The sequence below is a fragment of the Pecten maximus genome, chromosome 7 (assembly GCF_902652985.1).
Source record: "Pecten maximus chromosome 7, xPecMax1.1, whole genome shotgun sequence".
Taxonomy (NCBI): Eukaryota; Metazoa; Mollusca; class Bivalvia; order Pectinida; family Pectinidae; genus Pecten; species Pecten maximus.
In genome coordinates, this window is record NC_047021.1 from 21,932,647 (window position 1) to 21,955,236 (window position 22,590).

General features: G+C 36.4%; 1 protein-coding gene across 2 annotated transcripts in view; it reads left to right on the forward strand.

Moving 5' to 3' along the window:
• Positions 1–7,202: 7,202 nt before the first annotated feature.
• Positions 7,203–22,590, forward strand: part of LOC117331914 (E3 ubiquitin-protein ligase RNF123-like) — a 33,900-nt gene continuing 18,512 nt past the window's right edge. The window contains exons 1-17 of one of the 2 annotated variants that reach the window (XM_033890887.1): positions 7,203–7,315; positions 8,314–8,398; positions 9,567–9,697; positions 11,775–11,872; positions 12,834–12,888; positions 13,437–13,522; positions 13,876–13,962; positions 14,395–14,462; positions 15,422–15,547; positions 15,913–16,030; positions 16,927–17,055; positions 17,501–17,626; positions 17,950–18,042; positions 20,645–20,718; positions 21,341–21,443; positions 22,115–22,211; positions 22,440–22,501. In XM_033890887.1, coding sequence (XP_033746778.1) covers positions 7,282–7,315; positions 8,314–8,398; positions 9,567–9,697; positions 11,775–11,872; positions 12,834–12,888; positions 13,437–13,522; positions 13,876–13,962; positions 14,395–14,462; positions 15,422–15,547; positions 15,913–16,030; positions 16,927–17,055; positions 17,501–17,626; positions 17,950–18,042; positions 20,645–20,718; positions 21,341–21,443; positions 22,115–22,211; positions 22,440–22,501 — 1,572 coding nt within the window. In that variant the 5' untranslated portion in view covers positions 7,203–7,281. Of the gene's footprint in view, positions 7,316–8,313; positions 8,399–9,566; positions 9,698–11,774; positions 11,873–12,833; positions 12,889–13,436; positions 13,523–13,875; positions 13,963–14,394; positions 14,463–15,421; positions 15,548–15,860; positions 16,031–16,926; positions 17,056–17,500; positions 17,627–17,949; positions 18,043–20,644; positions 20,719–21,340; positions 21,444–22,114; positions 22,212–22,439; positions 22,502–22,590 lie in introns of those variants that run through there. The other variant, XM_033890889.1, reaches the window with a different exon arrangement.

A 22,590-nucleotide genomic window follows, 5' to 3' on the forward strand; every position in this document is an offset into this window, starting at 1 on the left:
TTTTTTAATTTTTTTTGACACAGAAAGGAAAAACTAGATCCATACCAGTTTTGTTTTCACACAGATAGTAAAGACTAGATCCATTCCTATCGGAAAATTATTATAAAATATAGGAGAATGTAACTTCATTAGTCCTAAAATCTTTATAAACTAGAAATTATTCATTAATTATAGAAAATATGTTCATACCACTGAATCTTATATTTCGAATCTCATAATAAAATATTTACTACAAATAAATGTTCTTTGTTATTTTTAGGCCACATATATTGCATGAAGTGTCAGTGAGCTTATCCTATGGTGATGGATCCATTGTTCTTTCTACTGTCAACTTTAGGTTTCAAAAAAGCTTTAAGCAACAGAGTACTGATATTTGGACAGGAGGCCCCTTGTATAGAGTAGAACAAGGCTTCATGTGAATTGCTTCCTATTTTCAAAGTCACATGGGTCAAATACCAGGTCACATTTAAAAAAAAAAAAATTTATTAATGTTTAATTTTCTGGGATCACTACCCAAGGTAGTTTACAGTGTATCAATATCTCATCTTTTGTGATCTAAACCCAAATACATTTGACCAACGACTATAAAAGAGTGGATGTAACTCATATGACAACACATTTCAAATTTGATGTGCCCTGGTGTATTCTTGAATCCATGCTGGCATATAACACTTCTGGATATCGAGAAGATTCTCAAAATGAATTTTAACACATTTAAAAAAAAAGTCAAGGTATGAGGAAACTTTAATAAACACACCATCGCTGGTACATGTACCTAATGGCAAAATATCAGTACTCGTGTCTTTCGAAACTTGAGATCACCCCGATAGATTTCAACTTATTTGACCATGGCCACTGTGACCACAAAAATACATAATGTCATTAATATGAGGAAATTTTACAGTATTCCATTGTAGTAGAAATATAGTGTTCAAATTTTAGGTCTTCTGAAACTTGAGCAGATGTTAATAAAATTGTTACCTTGAAAATATGTCAAGATCATTTATATGAAAATAGAAAAAAACTTGATAACACCCATACTAGATATCTGCTGGTAAAAATATCAGGTCACTGGTGTTGATACCTAGGAGTGTTGATATCTAGAAGTGTTGATACCTAGGAACATCGATACCTAGGAATGTTGATACCCAGGAATGTTGATACCCAGGAATGTTGATACCCAGGAGTGTTGATACCCAGGAGTGTTGATACCTAGGAGTGTTGATACCCAGGAGTGTTGATACGTAGGAATGTTGATATCCAGGAATGTTGATACCCAGGAATGTTGATACCCAGGAGTGTTGATACCTAGGAGTGTTGATACCCAGGAATGTTGATATCCGGGAATGTTGATACCCAGGAGTGTTGATACCTAGGAATGTTGATACCCAGGAATGTTGATACCCAGGAGTGTTGATACCTAGGAGTGTTGATACCTAGGAATGTTGATACCTAGGAATGTTGATATCCAGGAATGTTGATACCCAGGAGTGTTGATACCTAGGAATGTTGATACCCAGGAGTGTTGATACCCAGGAGTGTTGATACGTAGGGGTGTTGATACCTAGGAATGTTGATATCTAGGAGTGTTGATACAAGGGAGTGTTGATACCCAGGAGTGTTGATACCTAGGAATGTTGATATCCAGGAATGTTGATACCCAGGAGTGTTGATACCTAGGGATGTTGATACCCAGGAGTGTTGATACCTAGGAATGTTGATACTTAGGAGTGTTGATACCAAGGAGTGTTGATACTTAGGAGTGTTGATACCCAGGAGTGTTGATATCCATGAGTGTTGATACCCAGGAGTGTTGATACCTAGTAGTGTTGATATATAGGAATGTTGATATATAGGAATGTTGATAACTATGAGTGTAGACACCAGGGAATGCTGATATCTAGGAGTGTTGATACCAGGGAGTGTTCATACCCATGAATGTTGATACCCATGAATGTTGATACACAGGAATGTTGATACACAGGAATGTTGATACCCAGGAATGTTGATACCTAGGAGTGTTGATACCTAGGAATGTTGATATCCAGGAGTGTTGATACCCAGGAATTTTGATATCCAGGAGTGTTGATACCCAGGAATGTTGATACTTAGGAGTGTTGATATCCAGGAATGTTGATACCTATGGGTGTTGATACCTAGGAATGTTGATACCTAGGAGTGTTGATACCCATGAGTGTTGATACCCGGGAATATTAATACCTAGGAGTGTTGATACTTAGGAGTGTTGATACCCAGGAATGTTGATACCTAGGAGTGTTGATACCCATGAGTGTTGATACCTAGAAGTGTTGATACACAGGAGTGTTGATACGTAGGAGTGTTGATACGTAGGAGTGTTGATACACAGAAATGTTGATACCTAGGAGTGTTGATACCAAGGAATGTTGATATCTAGTAGTGTTGATACCCAGGAATTTTGATATCCAGGAGTGTTGATACCCAGGAATGTTGATACCCTGGAATGTTGATACATAGGAGTGTTGATACCCAGGAATGTTGATACTTAGGAGTGTTGATATCCAGGAATGTTGATAACTATGGGTGTTGATACCTAGGAATGTTGATACCTAGGAGTGTTGATACCCATGAGTGTTGATACCCGGGAATATTAATACCTAGGAGTGTTGATACTTAGGAGTGTTGATACCCAGGAATGTTGATACCTAGGAGTGTTGATACCCATGAGTGTTGATACCTAGAAGTGTTGATACACAGGAGTGTTGATACGTAGAAGTGTTGATACGTAGGAGTGTTGATACACAGAAATGTTGATACCTAGGAGTGTTGATACCAAGGAATGTTGATATCTAGTAGTGTTGATACCCAGGAATTTTGATATCCAGGAGTGTTGATACCCAGGAATGTTGATACCCTGGAATGTTGATACATAGGAGTGTTGATACCCAGGAATGTTGATACTTAGGAGTGTTGTTACCCGGGAATGTTGATATCCAGGAGTGTTGTTACCCGGGAATGTTGATACTTAGGAATGTTGATACCCATGAGTGTTGATATCTAGGAGTGTTGATATCTAGGAGTGTTGATACCCAGGAATGTTGATACCCGTGAATGTTGATATCTAGGAATGTTGATATCTAGGAGTGTTGATACGCAGGAGTGTTGATATCTAGGAGTGTTAATACCCAGGAATGTTGATACCCGTGAATGTTGATATCTAGGAGTGTTGATACGCAGGAGTGTTGATACCTAGGAGTGTTGATACCCAGGAGTGTTGATATCTAGGAGTGTTGATACCCAGGAATGTTGATACCCGTGAATGTTGATATCTAGGAGTGTTGATATCTAGGTGTGTTGATATCTTGGAGTGTTGATATCTAGGAGTGTTGATATCTAGGAGTGTTGATACCCAGGAATGTTGATACCAAGGAGACGACTGAGAAAAACTCTAAATACATGTAAGCAGAAACTTATGTCAAAATAAAGAGGAGGGTGAAATATTTCGATAAGAATATAATTGAAGGCATCTTATTGGTAACATTAGGTGAGCCGTATTCACCAGATATATCTTCACGAAATTGGACAAATCTCTTGCTAAGCCGGGAAGGTCAATTGCTGAAGCTTTCGTGCATTTGAAGGCATTGGTAACATTGGCTCAAACGACAGAGCAGAGAGTCGCGGATGTCCGGCGGTGATTTCAAAACATTTGTTAGAAACCAATGTGATGAATTATATACCCTGTGTTATCCTTTGGGATAGCCGTACAGGCTATATCCAGTGTACTTTTTTTTTAACTCGACAAGGGGTAGTGTGTTTACCAATCTTTCACACACGTGATGGCAGCGTAGTAACCCTTAGAGAAGTGCATTTATCCTTTCTTCCACGCACTTGAGGTGTGTCTCGTCACATCTTTACACACTTGAGGGTGTCGCGTTTACCCATCTTTACACACTTGAGGGTATCGCGTTTACCCATCTTTACACACTTTAGGGCGTCGCGTTTACCCATATTTGCACACTTGAGGTTGTCACGTTTACCCATCTTTACACACTTGAGGTTGTCGCGTTTACCCATCTTTACACACTTTAATTGAGGGTGTCGCGTTTTCCCATCTTTACACACTTGAGGTCGTTTTGCGGCAGTCCTGTGAGAAGTGTGTTTACCCGTCTTCCACGTACATGTACTTGACGGTAGAAGCCAATGGAAAAGCAGTGAATGGTGATATTGATCGAGTAACCACAAGTGCTTAAGTACTGATGTAAAGCTCTTTCATGGTAACCTTGGGGAAATATTCACTCATCTTCCACCAATTTGAAAATGTCGCGTTCTTACCGCAGGCGCTGCTTCTGGATAGTATTAAAAAAGTAATAACGCAAATCAAAGCACTAAGAAAGAAAAGAGATTTCTTCATAACCATATCTAAAACGCTTGTCATTTGTTTGATACAATCTCAATTGACACCCAGAATATTTCAAAATGATTTATTTGATTTATGATGATCAACAAAGCTTTTTATCTTTATCTTTTGAATTTTGAATTTTGAAATTAATGTAGAGGGTGTCGGATGAGTTATATTCAGAAATTAATTTTTAGTAGTGCTTTAGTCGTTGAGGGTTTGATATACCAAATATTATCAACTTTTTCAATTATGAATTACATTAAAACAAACTTTGATGTGTGTTTGTTATTACAAAATAGTCACATATACTGATGAACAGAAAATAAAATGATAAGCACATGCATTATCATTTGTAGACTTGGCCATGTATACGGAAGGGTTGTTCGCAATACGTGATATCGTGTTATTTCGCGTTATTACGTGTTTCGATTTGCGTTACTATGTGTGTTTTTTCAGTTAGAGAAACATCTAAATTTAGCTCCATCTGAACTGGCCAAAGTATGGGAACACTTTTACCTCACTGTATTGTGAAATCAAATTTACAAAAAATGGAACTCGGCTGCGCAGGAGTTTGATACTTTGCTATACGTATAATAGATGTTGTTATTGTACTCAGCTAACATATTGATGGCTTTATATCATTTTATGGATTGAAATTGTTTTACATGTACAGTGATATTTTTATTCGTATATCCACTGACGGTTGTCGTGGACACAAATTAAATACCAAATTGAAAATCTAGGCATGTTCAAATTAAAAATACATGTATTCTTCACAGACAAACGTTGTATTTCTGTACACTATAATGATCCGTTTCAACTAGTTATAAGACGTAGAGCGATATACGTATACAATATATATATACATTTACTAATCAGTCCAAACAGTTGAAGAGATCGTTTCAAGCTGGATCCGATAATTTAGTTAGTTAATTAGTTAGTTACCACGTGCATCTATCGCTAGGTCCTAGGTCAGGAACCCTCCCTCCTTTTTTGGAGGAGGAGGAATTTTTTTATAGTCTTAAAAATGCCTTGGCGGCCCCAGACCCCTCGCATTATCACTAAATTACTGGACCTCCCCCTTTCGAAAATCCTGGAAATGCGCCTAGCTGCCCGCTATCACTATATGACTATACTATACCCCTATAACTATAAATGACTACCTACTATATCACTGTATAACTATGATGCCTATCACTGTACGACTATTCAGTTTCAGATGTTGTGTCTTGAATTATAAAATATTTTCGTTTTATTTGAGTTTCTATAATTATGTCGGATCCGTAGCTATCAAACCTGCAGTCTAAACGACTAATTTTTAAACCACTTGGACCGGTGTTGTTCGTTTATGAATTAAAGACGGACCTAGTGATTGTATATTGTTTTCTGAGGGGCCTTGAAAAAACATTTGCAGGTCCATGAAGATATATGTTTGAAATATCGCATTTAACAACTAACTAATCGGTTTGTCCGCATAAACGAGCGACCGGGCCCCTGATTAGGAAACGTGCACAACGAAATCACTTAAACTGACCTCGTGATCAATATTTGATGTTGCCAAAAGCTTAAATGTCTTTACAAAAAAAACAACCAAACAAACAAAAAAACAAAAACCACAGCTAGGATATGTAGAGTATACGATTTTTTGACAAATGTGTGAATTAACGTCCTATAGCTCCTTTATCTTAATTCAAATAAATTATTTATTAATCAGCCAAGTCGTTATTATATTGTTAAAAGTGGATAACAATGTTTCTTCAGTGGTTACTATCATTATTTGTTTGAGCAAAGATATTCACGATGGTAACGATACATTAATCTTTTATTTATTTATTTATTTATGGGTTTTACGTCCGCTATTACGGCCTTACGGCCTTTCAGCTGGCGAGAACAGATAGGAAATTGAGTAGAGTGGGTACAGTATGGAGTGAAGGGAGAGAGTGGGAAAGAAGAGAAGGGAGTCGGTTGGAGAACTTATGGGTAATTTTGAGACGACTCCCAGAGTCCGAATGAGTCCTAACCTGGCACTGTTTAGTAGCATTTACGCCTACCCTATCGAAGATGAGTGGAGAAGAGAGGACCTTACCCTTTATGTAAATTTGGTTTATCGAAATTTTGACGTCCGTCTAATTAATACCTATTAAATTATATGAAAAATTAAATATTGGCCTAAAAAAAACACCTATCCTCTGGGCCGGCGTTATCACACCTACTCTTCGTCGAAAGACCTCAGAGGGATCTTTATCGTGCAAGTTGGACATTCTTACACGGGGCACCGTTTTAAGTCCCGTCCGACGGACTAGGTGTTAGTGGTTAGTAGTTAGATTTAAGTGCTGGTGTCTTATTTTTGGTGTCCTCGCTTGTAGCCTTCTTCGGTGTCTCTCTGCCATAGTATCCACTGTCCTCTTTGCCAAATGTCTATACTTCCTTTAGAGCCACACAATTCCGACATTACTAGTCTATACACATTCCGACGTTTTATTATATTGTGATACGTAGAGTAAGGATTTAGTACTGTGGTGGGGGAGAAGTAGTGATGGATGCGGGGTGATTATGGTACAAAACATGTTAGTAGGGTTCCTACATTAATCAACTTGAAAGCGGTTATATAGTTCTTTTCGCGGAATAATCTCTGTGGAATTTTAAACATCCTATATAAATTTTCATGAAAGTCTATTTAAGTATAGTTTACTTTTTCGATAAAGTAATTAACAATTAGAAATGATTATTGTGACATATTTACATGGTACATTTCATTAAAAACTAGGATAATATTAAGGTTTATTTTGTGCCCATTCACTTCCGTCAAAGTCGGTGTGTTGTTCGTCACTTCCTGTTTTGAATTGATGGCTCCTGTCTGACGGCCAATTCGATGATTTGCTGGATTATTGTTTTCGTTGATAATGGAGGGTCGTCAACAAACAACTGTTAAGAAAGGTACTTGAGGACCATTGTATTCCTTCCAAAGTAGACCGTCGTTTTTTTTCCACTCGTGATTTTCATTTGTTGCTCAATCGGCACTAACCCACGAGATTCTAGCTAAATGAATTAATCTGCAAGGATTTCTGTACTTCTGACTTTAGTACCACCCTTTAAAAACTTCCTTTTGGATAGCATGAGCCTCAGAAAATTCAAACTACATATGAGTTCACGCAGTGGCTTGATAACATCCAAGGTGTGAATAAGCATATTGATTATTCTTGCTATTCATTTCCTCCACTATGGATCGAACCTAGGACCTCTGGCTTACTAGTCTTATACTCTTATTGCCGCAATGCCGCCATTACTTACCAGGGTTACCTATTCCCCACCCACGGAAGAACTCATCCTTCATGCAGTTTCAAGGAGTTACAATGTGATGCTTTCACGAGTAAATCTGTAGGACTGGACTGGGTCATCGGTGACCAGGTAGCTCAATTGGTAGAGCACCCGGCTAGTGTTTGGAGGTCCCGGGTTCGAACCCCGGTCTGGCCGCTACATTTTCTCCTCTTCTGTTACAAAATTGGCGCCCAACTAAAATACCCACGGTGGTGGTATAAGCGATATTAAATAAGGGTCTCGTGTGTCTTCGAGGGCGAAGACTTAGAAAAAAGGAGGGAGTTGCACTGTGTAGCGGGACTGGACTGGGTCGATCATTGGTGACCAGGTAGCTCAATTGGTAGAGCATCCGGCTAGTGTTCGGAGGTCCCGGGTTCGAACCCCGGTCTGGCCGCTACATTTTCTCCTCTCCTGTTACAAATCTAAGCATAATTCTGGTGCCCATATGTGGCCACCAGCTGTGTTATATAAAGCATAATAAATTTAATTTGTTACAATGTCTACGCAAGTGATCGAATCAGGTCCTCTGGCTTACTAGTATTACCAGAATTACACTAAATAAAACTTTTTAAAGGATATCTTCAAGTAATAACACTAAAATCAACATTTCTTTTCAGACCCATATGCTAGTCATTTGTTGGACAAAGTGTTTCCAACATCTACAGATCTCTCATCACAGGCATGTGCCTCCTATGGCACAAGGTAAACACCACTGATTTCATCATTTTAATTTGTTGATTGTAAGATAAATACCATTTGATTGCTTGATTATATATAGTTCATATACATTATATGCATGCAGGGATAACTCTGGCCATGAGGCTATTTGCCCCATATTTTCCAAAATGGTCCACCAAAAAAAATTTCTTCAGTTTTCTAAGTTTTGGCCCATACGATTTTTGATATCTTGTCAAAATGGCCCATGATTTTTGGGTCCATGGTGAACCCTGTACATATATATGCAATATATTCAGCACAGTACAATTAGTATGACAACAGGGAATTCAAATATTGAACCCTGGGATCAACAACACATAGTGTACATGATATATTGTGTTAATAATTACTAGATATATGAAATAATTAAGTAACACAAATTATGAAGGCAGACAATTTAGTTACTTGTGTATTTACCTCAGTCCTGGCCTCAAATTCATGACATATCAATGCCATATACATGTATATGCATCTAATTGCCTAGCCAGACATACCTGCAGCTTTAAATACATAACTACGTCAAGTCTAATAATTGTATATGCATTGTGATTGATTAAAAAATTAAAAATCTTCTTTAATGGACTCTCTCATCTTCATTTAAAAACACACTGCCATGAAAATATAAGAAATATAAGGTCTGTAGTATCTGCATATATTTACCAGTGGCCTGGGTATATAATTTTATTGATAGAATAATGAATAATTACTACGTACCATTATGTATTTCAATATGTTACATTGATACATAGGTTGAAGTCATATGAAATCCTATTGATAGATTTAAATGTGCTCTTGCTATGTATGGTAAATTAATTACTAAATTCCATGATGGGATCTCCTGAAAGTAGAGAATAGAACATGTCATCTTCCAGATCCCAGGGTTACAATCTTGATAATTTATCTCCCCTTACAGATTTTTATATACAGTTTGTATGTTCCATTTTATCACATTGACAACTACAGACAATAGTGAGACATAATTGCATATAACAACAATTAATGGAGCCATGTAGACAGTATATCGGTAGCTATTTAAATTTCTTACATTAGGACTCTTAATGTAAATTTTGCACTTTTAATCAACAATATGATGTAGCCTTGCAACATCTTCAATGTCAAACTGATTTTAATAAGTGATTTTTGCTGATGTAAGAGAACTGTCCGGACTGGAAACCCTTCAGACATTCCTAGATAAAAGTCTGAAGAATGTGGTGGACCAGCAGGGTGAGAAAAATGAGGGAGCAGAGGAAGGTGTGGCTGCCAAAGGAACAGACACACAAACAAGTAAGTTTTACACTCATTGCTTTAAGTTACAGTCCATATTATATAAACTTTTGTATTAATTAATGATTTTTCTTAATTGACCCATGAGATAGCAGGGCTCAATGTCAAAAAATAACAAAATGGTATTGTCACTTAAAGCTTGTGACCTTGAAATTTTCTTGCTGTTATTTTGCAATACTGCATCCCTTATGCCTTATTTGTTGTTTTGGTGAGAGATGCATTTTTAGGTCACCCGAGACGAAGTCTCAGTTGACCTATTGCAATCGCCTTTTGTCGTGCGTCGTAAACAATTTACATTTTCAACTTCTTCTTAAAAACTGCTGAACCAAATTCAATGAAATTTTACAGGAAGCTTCCATGGCTGAGGGTGAACCAAAATTGTGAATTATATGGTCCCCACCCCCCAGGGGCCTGAGGGGCGGGGCCAAAAAGGGTCAAATTGACTAAAACTTCAAAAATCTTCTTCTCTACTCTCAGATAAGGTGGAATCAAACACTCTTCATAGATGAAAGGGTCTTAAGGTGCTTTACCAAAATTGTGAATTTCATGACCCTGGGGTCTCACGTTTGCCCCTGGGGAGGGGGTAAACTTTGCTATAGTTTATATAGGGAAATCACATTTTTGACTATTATTTGTTGGATTTGTATTGGAATTCATTCTAACTTGTATCAAATTATCAGCATGGGAAGACACTTTGATGGTATGTACATGTTGGCCCTAGTTGACCCCCAGGGGCTGATGGGCGGGGCCAAAAAGGGTCAAATTGACAAAAATTTCAAAAATCTTCTTCTCTACTCTCAGATATGGTAGAATCAAATACTCTACATAGATGGAAGGGTCTTAAGGTGCTTTACCAAAATTGTGAATTTCATGACCCTGGGGTCTCATGTTTGCCCCTGGGGAGGGGGTAAACTTTACTATAGTTTATATAGGGAAATCACATTTTTGACTATTATTTGTTGGATTTGTATTGGAATTCATTCTAACTTGGTTCAAATTATCAGCATGAGATGACAGTTTGATGGTATGTACATGTTGGCCCTAGTTGACCCCCAGGGGCTGGTGGGCGGGGCCAAAAAGGGTCAAATTGACAAAAAATTCCAAAAATCTTCTTCTCTACTCTCAGATATGGTAGAATCAAATACTCTACATAGATGGAAGGGTCTTAAGGTGCTTTACCAAAATTGTGAATTTCATGACCCTGGGGTCTCACGTTTGCCCCTGGGGAGGAGGTAAACTTTACTATAGTTTATATAGGGAAATCACATTTTTGACTATTATTTGTTGGATTTGTATTGGAATTCATTCTAACTTGTATCAAATTATCAGCATGGGATGACAGTTTGATGGTATGTACATGTTGGCCCTAGTTGACCCCCAGGGGCTGGTGGGCGGGGCCAAAAAGGGTCAAATTGACAAAAATTCCAAAAATCTTCTCCTCTACTCTCAGATATGGTAGAATCAAATAATCTACATAGATGGAAGGATCTTAGGGTGCTTTACCAAAATTGTGAATTTCATGACCCTGGGGTCTCATGTTTGCCCCTGGGGAGGGGGTAAACTTTACTATAGTTTATATAGGGAAATCACATTTTTGACTATTATTTGTTGAATTTTTATTGGAATTCATTCTAACTTCGTTAACATTATCAGCTTGGGATGACAGTTTAATGGTATGTACATGTTGGCCCTGACTGACCCCCAGGGGCTGATGGGAGGGGCCAAAAAGGGTCAAATTAACAGAAATTTTAAAAATCTTCTTCTTACAGCCCATTTAAGGTAGAATTAAATACTCTTCACAGATCGAAGGGTCTTAAGGTGCTTTACCATAATTGTGAATTTCCTAGCCCTGGGGTCTTGCGTTTGCCCCATGGGAGGGGATAAACTTTACTATAGTTATTGGGAAATCACATTTTTGACTATCATTTGTTTTATTTGTTTTTAAATTCATTCTTTCATTCAAATTTACTGAAATATTTCAAAAATCAGGTGACCGTTAAGGCCCATGGGCCTCTTGTCTGTCCACAGGCTCTCATGTCTTTATATGACAAAAAAAACAACACTTTTGTCATTTCAGAACCAGTGTCGGATGGCGGTCGGATAAGTTTTGGGGAAGTGGAATTTGACATTGGTTCTAATGTTGGAACAATGCTGGTGGATTCTGATAGACTTGGGGTAGGTATGAAGGATTGAGATGGATCCATTGGTGGGTTAATTCTGATAGACTTGGAGTAGGTATGAAGGAGACTTGGAGTAGGTATGAAGGATTGAGATGGATCCATTGGTGGGTTAATTCTGATAGACTTGGGGTAGGTATGAAGGAGACTTGGTAGGTATGAAGGATTGAGATGGATCCATTGGTGGGTTAATTCTGATAGACTTGGAGTAGGTATGAAGGAGACTTGGAGTAGGTATGAAGGATTGAGAAGGATCCATTGGTGGGTTAATTCTGATAGACTTGGGGTAGGTATGAAGGAGACTCGGTAGGTATGAAGGATTGAGATGGATCCATTGGTGGGATAATTCTGATAGACTTGGGGTAGGTATGAAGGAGACTTGGAGTAGGTATGAAGGATTGAGATGGATCCATTGGTGGGTTAATTCTGATAGACTTGGGGTAGGTATGAAGGAGACTCAGGGTAGGTATGAAGGATTGAGATGGATCCATTGGTGGGTTAATTCTGATAGACTTGGGGTAGGTATGAAGGAGACTCGGGGTAGGTATGAAGGAGACTCGGGGTAGGTATGAAGGAGACTCGGGGTAGGTATGAAGGAGACTCGGGGTAGGTATGGACGACTGAGATGGATCCTTTGGTAGGATAATTCTGATTCCATGAAATTATTCTATTTTGTGTAGATTCCCTCTTATGCCTTCTACAGACAGGTTTACCGACTCCATCCTCTTTGTTTCATATTTACTGGATAAATTAATTTTAACTTCGTTAACTCTGCATTTTATCAGTCAGGTATAATAGGCAATATAGTGCTCTCTAAATATAGTGATACATTGTTAATTTATTAGGATATGATTTATAAGTTCAAATTTTGTTATGCTATATATATATATATGCAAGTACCAACGAATGGATCAGAATATTTGCTAATAAGTACTGGTATGTTATATTTTTTTCTGCAGTTGACAAGCTACAGTAACTTCAGTACCATGAGAGCCAACTGTTGTGTGTACAAAGGTAAGACTGGTTGTATACAACCACCGTCATTTTCCTGTAAACTTGAAAAGGTATGGGGTCACCTGCCCGACCATTTAGGTTTTCCCCAGGTACTCCGGTTTCCTCCCACAGTAAGACCCCTCGCACGCTTCCATCCAGGCCAACAAGCATGATCAATATAAGTTAATATAATTTGTTTCGCAATTGTTGTAAAATAAATAAAGTTTACATTATAACAGAAGGACTACAGGGTTGAGGCGCCATGGGCTCAGTATCCATATGAATAATGTCCTCATGCCTGTGGGCTCTCTTTGATTTGAATATATATTGCCCTGGTTTTATTCATTAAGGTATACTTTATTGGTTTGTTTGACGTTTGTAATCAGTTAAATATAACCCACTACCTCTATGTTACCAGATAAATGGGTGTACCAGGGCATGTTTGGCAGTATTTTGTACAATATCTTGTGTTATTACTATCCTGGTTTTGGTGTATTTGTTTTTGGTCATGTGTAATTTGACAGGTGTAATCAAGTACCTTAAATAACCTAATAACCTTATGTTACCAGGTAAATGGGTATATGAGCTGATGCTGGGAAGTAAAGGGGTGATGCAACTTGGCTGGTGTACCCTCTCGTGTAAATTCTCTTATGAGGTAAGACCTCCTTTTATACCTGTCAATAATTTTAAAGAAGTTAAAGTCTAAGCATTCTTTTTTTATAGTATAGAATTATGTACATATCTTATATCACTTTCAGGTCATAATTAAATCTTTTAATGCCATTTTTTTTTTGGTCTTAAATTAACCTGAATTCATTCATTAACCTGAATTCATAACTAAACCTGAAGCTGAATTCATACAAATGTGGAATTCTGTTCACTTCTAAGTAAATCTTCAGAATATTAAATTATTGGTAGATTAAGGAGAAGAAATTACAGGAAAATGGAGCTATAAATTAAATAAAATCAGAAAAAGTTTAACATAGATATGTGTTTATTACTGAACAGGAAGGGGTAGGAGATACCATAAGGTCATATGCCTACGATGGAAGCAGGTTGAGAAAGTGGAACGTTAAAACACATCGATATGGAGAGGTACAGAAAATACTTATTTCTTTTTACTATTAATTAACAGCTGTTACTCAAAACAGTGTCGTATAGTTAAAATAACGCTAGCTCATATACATGTGTACTTTCTGGTGAATAAAACTCACAAGGTAAGTGTGTTCTGCCCTGTCAACGACACCTGTTATACAAATCGTAGGTGAATGCGGGTAAAGACTTATCCACAATTTAAGACAACAGAACCACAAGGCAAATAAGAGAGTCTCGAACATAAAACTTTCCCTTGATTTATGTGAATCTGTATCTGCAGTGGACGTTTAAAGTTAAGAATATCATATGCTATGAAACATCAATGGCCATAAAATGCAAAGAGTATGATTACATAATATATCTTTCATGATAGCAATAATTGATGAAATCGGGGAAAGATAACATAATAAATAACTGATTATCTGGTTATAGCAATGGTTGACTGGAGATGTAATCACCTGTGGTCTGGACTGTGATGCAGGGTCCGCTACATTTTACAGGTATGTTTTAACTTGAGTTTTGCGTATTTAAGCAAATTGGTTAAATTGAAGAAAAATATTTAGGATATTGATGATAAAGATAAAAATGTATTATCAAGGGTATTTAATTTTTCTTTTGTTTTAAAAATGTCTAAATTTCATGAGTTACTTTGGTTATAGATTTTCCTTAAATGTCAGAAAAGAATCTTGTTAGGCCTGCCATGAATTAGTTAGGGTATACATATTATACCATTATTCTGTGTACAGTTGAGTTTGTATACACCCTCTACAAAGGTGGATGTATATTAGCATCATCCTGTCCATCTCTTAGTTCTCATGTCTACATTTATGTTGTCTGCAACCTTTAATAGTGCTCAATATATTCTGATGAAACATACTTATTAATTATGTCAAGTTACATAGTGTAGTTGAATTTTGTGCATCCAGCATTTTGTTCAATGTTATGAGTGTTAAGAAATCTTCCAAGTAAATCTTGACTGCAGCATTCTGGGTAAAGTACTCAACCAATTTTGATGAAACTTCAAACAGTTCCTGCTAATGAATGAAGTTCATCATTCGAGGGTGTGTGCTTGAAATATAGGCCACCTCACTATTGTCAGAAATGTACCACAAAAATCTCGTCAGCTTCGTCAAATATTTTGATGGAATGTCACACATTTGTTCATTGCATCAAGTTCCAAAGATGATGTCACTATTACATGAAAGGTCAATATTTGCATATAAACATAAATATCTTCATTCCTTGTCTGCAGCCTAGATCTAATGCAGGTCATGATCAGTAATTTTAGGTAATTTATATGGTCCTTTTGCATAAAAATCAAATTAAAATTACATAGATAAGATTAACCAAGTGGATATAAAAATCAAGTAAATCTTTCATAAATAAATTGAAACACGGTTCTAAAAATCAAGAACAAATTTCATATGTAGAATGAAACCAATTATTGCCTTGGTTTTAGGAATGGGAAGTCTATGGGAGTCGCCTTTACAGATATACAGGTTGGAAGCGGTCTGGCTTATTTCCCCGCTGTCAGTCTGTCCCAGGGGGAGAATCTACATGCCAACTTTGGAGCCACACCTCTTAGGTAACAATTAGAGTGACAGTTGGAAATATTTCAATCACTAACCGTTAGGAAGACCAGTCAATATTGAATTATGAGATATAAGATACCATATGAAGATATAAGGAAGTTATCTTTATATTTCTTTAAAAACAGAGTCTGACAATTTATCTCATCATGAAAGTGTTTTTTCCAATGACATTTGTACCCGTTTTTTTTTCTTCCAAATTTAAGATATGAATGTCAGAGATGCTTCATTACAATAACAGCTTTCTTCTTATGCTATTATTATAAAAACTGTACAGTTACAGATAAAATTTGATTTGTTGTCACACAGTTACAAAATGTTGTACTGACCCAGTCCCTAACCATGTGTTATACATGACAAGGTACCCGATCGCTGGCTACAGACCCCTCCAAGACATACCATATGCAAGTGTAGCCAAGGCACAACTTCTCTTCAGCTACCTGGAAAATATACATACAGAAATGTCTGAGAGTTCTAGCGTAAGTATTAATGTTCAGACATAGAATGTGATTTGATATTGAATATGTTCATGATATATTATCTCTTATCTATTACTAATATGTATGTAAGCTGGAAGTGCTTTATTTCTCTTTTCCTATCTTGATGTTCAATAACTAGGGCTTTGGTATTAAATACAAGTATTTGACTGATTACTCTTGATGTTTGATAACTAGGGATTGAGTAATAAATAATAGTGTTTAGCTGATTACTTGTGATGTTTAACTACAGATTTGGTATTAAATACAAGTATTCGGCTGATTACTGGTAGATACTGGAATATTGTGTTACTTTTTGAAGTGGCCGCGGTGGCCAAGTGGTTAAGGTGTCCCGACACTTTATTACTAGCCCTCTACCTCTGGGTTGCGAGTTCGAAACCTAAGTGAGGCATTGCCAGGTACTGGCCATAGGTCGATGGTTTTCTCCGGGTACTCCGGCTTTCCTCCACTTCCAAAACCTGGCATGTCCTTAAATGACCCTGGCTGTTAATAGGACGTTAAACAAATTAAACCAAACCAAACCAAAGTTACTTTTTGATGGAAGTTTTCATTTTTAGCTTGCCTAGGACGTTAAACAAATTAAACCAAACCAAACCAAAGTTACTTTTTGATAGAAGTTTTCATTTGGCATCATCCGTCAACAGCTAGGTTAAAGTTTTTATAAAACATTGTTGTGTCAGTAATAATGAGGATAAAGCCTAGGTATTTCAAATGTGTGTTCCTTTTGATAAGAAGATTGCATTGGTACTTCATTTGCTGACATGCTGACCTTGACCATGACCTTTGACCTACTTTTAAACTAAATGTTTACAAAAATACTAGCACTTTTATTTAAAGAGCTATATAAAAATTCTTGACTTAACGTATTGCTTTTCCAGATGGGAATGGAGTTTTTGGTGTCAGACAAGAAGAATGATCCTCCTCCAAAGCTAGGAGAGTTCCCTAGCAACAAATGTTCTATCATGCTCATTACTGCCCACATATTTGAAAAGCTGGCACCATTGTTGGTATGTTGAGAAGGTTTTTAAACAGTAATACCTAGATGCTGTGTATGAATCAGTTTATGGCAGAATTTTAAAAAAATATATCTTAAGATTCACAGTCACAGTTATGTTATGGTTCAGTGGGTTTTCATACAAAATACAGTATAACACAATGTTGAATTAGATTTTGCTCTATTTTCTCCTGAATATTCTTGATGGGTGAATGCGTGGTTGATTGGATTCTGGCAGGTAAATAAGAGGATGATATATTAGATATAGATATAAAAGGCATGTTGGTTGATTAGCTTTGTTACTGAACCAGGAAAACAGCACGACCATTATGATAGTAATAACAATTAATATACAGAACCATATATATTTTATGAGGTATATCTACTTTAGGGTTCGCCAATTTTTGATATATTATTCAGAGTAGTTTTGTTTTGAGCGCAGTGTCTGTGTATTCCAGAGGAGTGCCTATGTAGTAGAAGACTGCCTTTTACCGTTCCTACTGAAGCTGTGTGACCAGACATCCTGTAAGCGAGAACAGGTGGCGGTACAGAGGCTGTTGGATCAAATGTGGTCTCTCATGCAGGTAAGATTGCCACTGCAAACCAGTGTTGTCAGAACAGGCATGTTATTTCTCATGTAGGTGAAACAGAGAATACTAGTACCTGTACTCCACTATACAGCTGGGTACCATGGTAACACATTCAGGATAAACAAACATGGAACCTACAGACTGTTTAATAAAACAGTTGTACACATGAAGAAATTTTAGTGAAAATGAATATAAAATGAAATACTTATACTGGAACTCAATCAGCTATAAAAATGTTCTCTCAATGATTTTGTTTAGAACCATGAACTCAAGTCCTCCTTCGACAACTTATGGATTTATTTGTTGTTTTTGTTTAGGACCATGAACTCAAGTCGTGCTTTGAGAATCTGTTAATTTCCTTGCTCCAGTGTTATCGCTTCTCCTCCGTAACAGAAAACTTCTGTTCTGCGGTGAGTATTGTTTCATTAGAAATACCAGTTTGATTTCAGACATTTATGATTTAGATCCTTTCTTGCTATAACTAATATAATGATATGGTACTACATTGTAAGAGGAAACACACATTAACACCTGTGTGAAATTGATTCCAGTAAATTGTTTTGTACCAACTTCAGCTTTAAGATTTTATATTTTGTTTTTACAAACATACAGACCGATTACAGAAATTAGGAACTGCTTTCATTTTATTAATTTTTGTATGAGTAAATAGAGGATATCTAACAGTGTCTTCAGTAATACCAAATATATTTCACAAGTGGGGCTAATATTTTGATATTTTTCACGAGTGCTGCGCACTCGTGAAAAATATCAAAATATTAGCCACACGAGTGAAATATATTTGGTTTTACTGAAGACACTGTTAGATATTCTGTTTATTACATTAGACACTGTTAGATATTCTGTTTATTACATTAGACACTGTTAGATATTCTGTTTATTACATTTTTTATCAACGAAAACTCTACCCCTTATGCTAACTTGGCCTACAGCGATAATTTGTAAACAAAAAAAGTAGTTTCCCCTGTCCAGGTGCTGACATATATGTCAGGCTTTCTGATTGGTCAATTATTTTGGTATTTTCTAATCATTAATTTGATTGGTCAAATCAGCAAAAGTGATATTTTTCATGATATTCTTCACTAGTGAAAAATATCACTTTTATAGAATGAATAATTTTTGATATTTCACTGGTAAAAATGTAATAAATAGGAATATTGTCATGCCTCCCTTCGAAGGGAAACCTATTGTATCAGTACTGGTTCTTCTGGCTCTTCTTATAACTTCTTGTCTGGGCCACAACTTCTAGACTGCTAAACAAAAAAGAAATCTAGACGAAGCTTACAGTTTACTTGCATCACCTTAAGTTGATGTTAAGTGTACTGCTCTTATGCCACTGTGACCATGACCTCAAGGTTAAAGGTCGAATAGTGCAATTTTTTACAATAATTTCTTGTCCTGGTGAGTGGTGATAACTTTTTAAATCGATATTCATACTTGCCAACTTTTTAAAATTCTCATGGGGGAGAAAGTGCGTGAGCGATATTTTTGACAGAAAAACACATTTCACGCGCGACACATTTAGCAAACAAAAACTAAGGGGAGATAATTTGCTATTTGAAAATAAATTCCTTGCATGAACACTGAAAAAAAGGGGGGAAAAAACTTATTTCAAGCTTGGCTAATGATCTTTTTTATTCAAGTTGGAAAGATAATTATGTAAGCAACAAGTTACAAAAAAAAAAAACTGCAAAATTACATCATTTTTAATTATTTCTGGAAATATGATTTAACTCCCTGTTCACTCTAAATAAAAGTATTTACTTAGATATGTTATGAAAATTATGTTGTAAGATAGATGTCGGTCAATTAAATGCAAATTATCACAATGATATCACTTTCTATCAAGCTTTCTCTCCAGGAGTAATCTTCAAAAGAAAATACCTAAACTGTCACGATAAATATTTAGAGTACAATATAATATCTTAATGAAATTTCAAATGGTTCCTTTGGATTACAACAAAGACAATAATACAAAAAATAAAAATAAAAAGGGCTGTACCAGCAGTTGTAATCAGTATATAGGCTTACAACTCAGTATACTTTGTAGGTGGGGACTGATACTTCAATTCAAAGTTTTAACATGACAGTATTTAGTTTAAGAAAGTGAGTATTTGTGGACATGTTTCTGTCTTTCAAAATGTGAATTGGGAAAGTTTCTGCCAAAATACGTCTCTGCTAATTGACACGAAGTATGCTGATGCTACGGTGATTGAAACGACGTTACCTACCGGCAACCAGGCCTTCGGTCTATATGGTCGTTATTGTGAATTTATTTCCTTGTGCTAATTATCTAAAGATCAGCCATGTTTAAATGTAGTTAACATTTCAATAAGTAATCTGTCAAATGTGATACTCCTTTGGTAACATTGCCAGTGTTGTTTCACTTTTTCTGTCTCGAGATGTACTGTCAAGTAGAGGTCGTTTATGCGCTTGACATCAAAGGCAGTATTACGAAGCCATTTACAAGCGTTTAATCAACCATGACTGACCTGCTACAAAACCATCACCACGCGTCCTCAGCTTAATTGGTTTTAATTAATTGTTTATTTATCGGGTTATTGTCACCCTTGCAGTCAGTGAAGTGTCAGAATTTCGTTACGGTCTGTGAGCAGGTCAGTTAACTGACCAATGCCTCACACATATGTCTTTCACCAGCCAGCAAGCGTTACCTATCATAGGCCTAAGTGAACCTAACAAGATGAATAGGGGCTCCATACGGGGTTATCAAGACATATTCTCCAAAATCGGGAGAATACACTATGTTTTATCTATACGATCGGGAGACGGGGCAGGCAGTCTGGAATCGGGAAATTCCCGACTAAATCGGGAAAGTTGGCAAGTATGGATATTGTAGTAAAAGTTGCTGTATACCTATATCAACAAGTGATGAAGTGAACAGCTCTGACATTTTATCATTGTGTGAAAAACTATTCAATGCCTGATAAGAGAGAAGCAGACAAAAATCTCTAGTTGACTTTGTTTTTTTGTTAGAACAAGTACCTGATGCTGACCCTGAGTATCCTACAGCACGCCACGACACGCCGCTATCTACTGATACACGTCATGTATCCTTGTCACCCAGTGTTCTTATTCATGTTAGTACAGTAGGAATCTTCTAATCTGACACCTGTATCCTGTAAAATCTTAAAAAATTATGTAAATCCAAAAGCTTTACAATTTATTGCAACATTCTGTGTATTTAGACTGATGCATTTTTGGTTTCAAAAGATGTCGGAGTAGACAGGATTCACTTCATATTTATGTGTAGATAAGGTATGATAGACCATCATGTCGGAGTAGACAGGATTCACTTCATATTAAAGTGTAGATAAGGTATGATAGACCATCATGTTGTAATGTCTCAAGTCTGTAAGATAATAACAAACATTAATTACTGTGTAATTGTGGTGTTCCTGAGAAGATAATATCAGATGGTTCATAATCAGTTTGATGTTTGCTTTAAATGTCAGAAAAAATATGATAAGGCTGTCTTCAGTGAATACAAGTGAAAGTACGTAGTTTGATTGAAGTCAAGGCTGTCTTCAGTGAATACAAGTGAAAGTAGTTTGATTGAAGTCAAGGCTGTCTTCAGTGAATACAAGTGAAAGTAGTTTGATTGAAGTCAAGGCTGTCTTCAGTGAATACAAGTGAAAGTAGTTTGATTGAAGTCCTTGATAACTGACTCAGATTCGACAAAGTCAAGTTTCCAATATTCATGCACATCAAGCCTCCAGATGATGTTGGCCTACAGGAACTGGTCCCCACTGTCTGGTGGGACAGCTACGACAAGGTATGCTACAGTGTAACGTTGTCAGTACTACTTTATAAAGTAGATAGATTTGTGTTTATTTTATTATAATTAATTTTTCTTTGTTTTCATGGTAAATACTCAAATGTGATTGGTCGAAAAATTCTTTTCATTCTTCTATGAAAGAAATTCCGAGAATGGTGAGAAAAATGTGACGTCACAATACGACAATTGACGTTGCGTATTGATTTGAGAAAAAGAATCCCATTTAAATCCAGTAAAATTGTACATAAAACATGTTTTAAATTAGAAAATCATTTTCAAAAATTAATTATAAGCGTTAATGTCATTTTTTTTAGTTTCATCGGGGTATGAAACAAATTTTGTTTGCAAACTTCTGTAAGAATCTGCTACGCGGATTCATACAGTTTGCAAACAAAATTTGTTTCATACCCTATGAAACTAAAAAAAAATGACATCAATGCTTAACTCTAACAGCATATTCAACAAAAACATGTAAACAACTGAAAAAAGTGTTTATAGAGATAGCGAAACATATTGCAGCAATTTAATTTCAATCTAAATAAAACAAGAGCTAAAATCCAAAAGATTTAAAATCTTGGTAGTTATTGGAATGAAAAGTTAGGTGAGTGACAGAAATGAAATGTGTTATTTATAATACATTTTTGATAATAAAGGATTTGCTTTGACAGGATGAGGACAAGCCACGTCCACCTAAAACTGAGGAGGAGAAAGTAAGACATGCCAAATACATGAAGTCCTGTGAACACTTGAAACAGAAAATAGAAGGTATGGAGATAGCTGTCGTAAATTAAACCTTAGAACCTACTACACTTAATATTGATAATAGTTCCTCACTCTTATACCTTAAATTTAGGTCTATCTACTATTGGATAAAACATAAATAATGTCCAGGGTGCATTCTCTAAATTTAAGTGGAATGCATTGTTGTAATATAGTACATTGTTTAATGAGAGAGATTGTGATGTGTAATCGGTATATTGTATGGTATTGCAGCTATAGAAGACATACAGGTGGAGATTCTCAAGGTGTTACTCATACACAAAGACATCAAAGAGGTAGGTAACGAGGCAGACAGGTAAGGATACAGGTGGTAAACCTCAAGGTGTTACTCATATACAAGGACATCAAAGAGGTAGGTAACAAG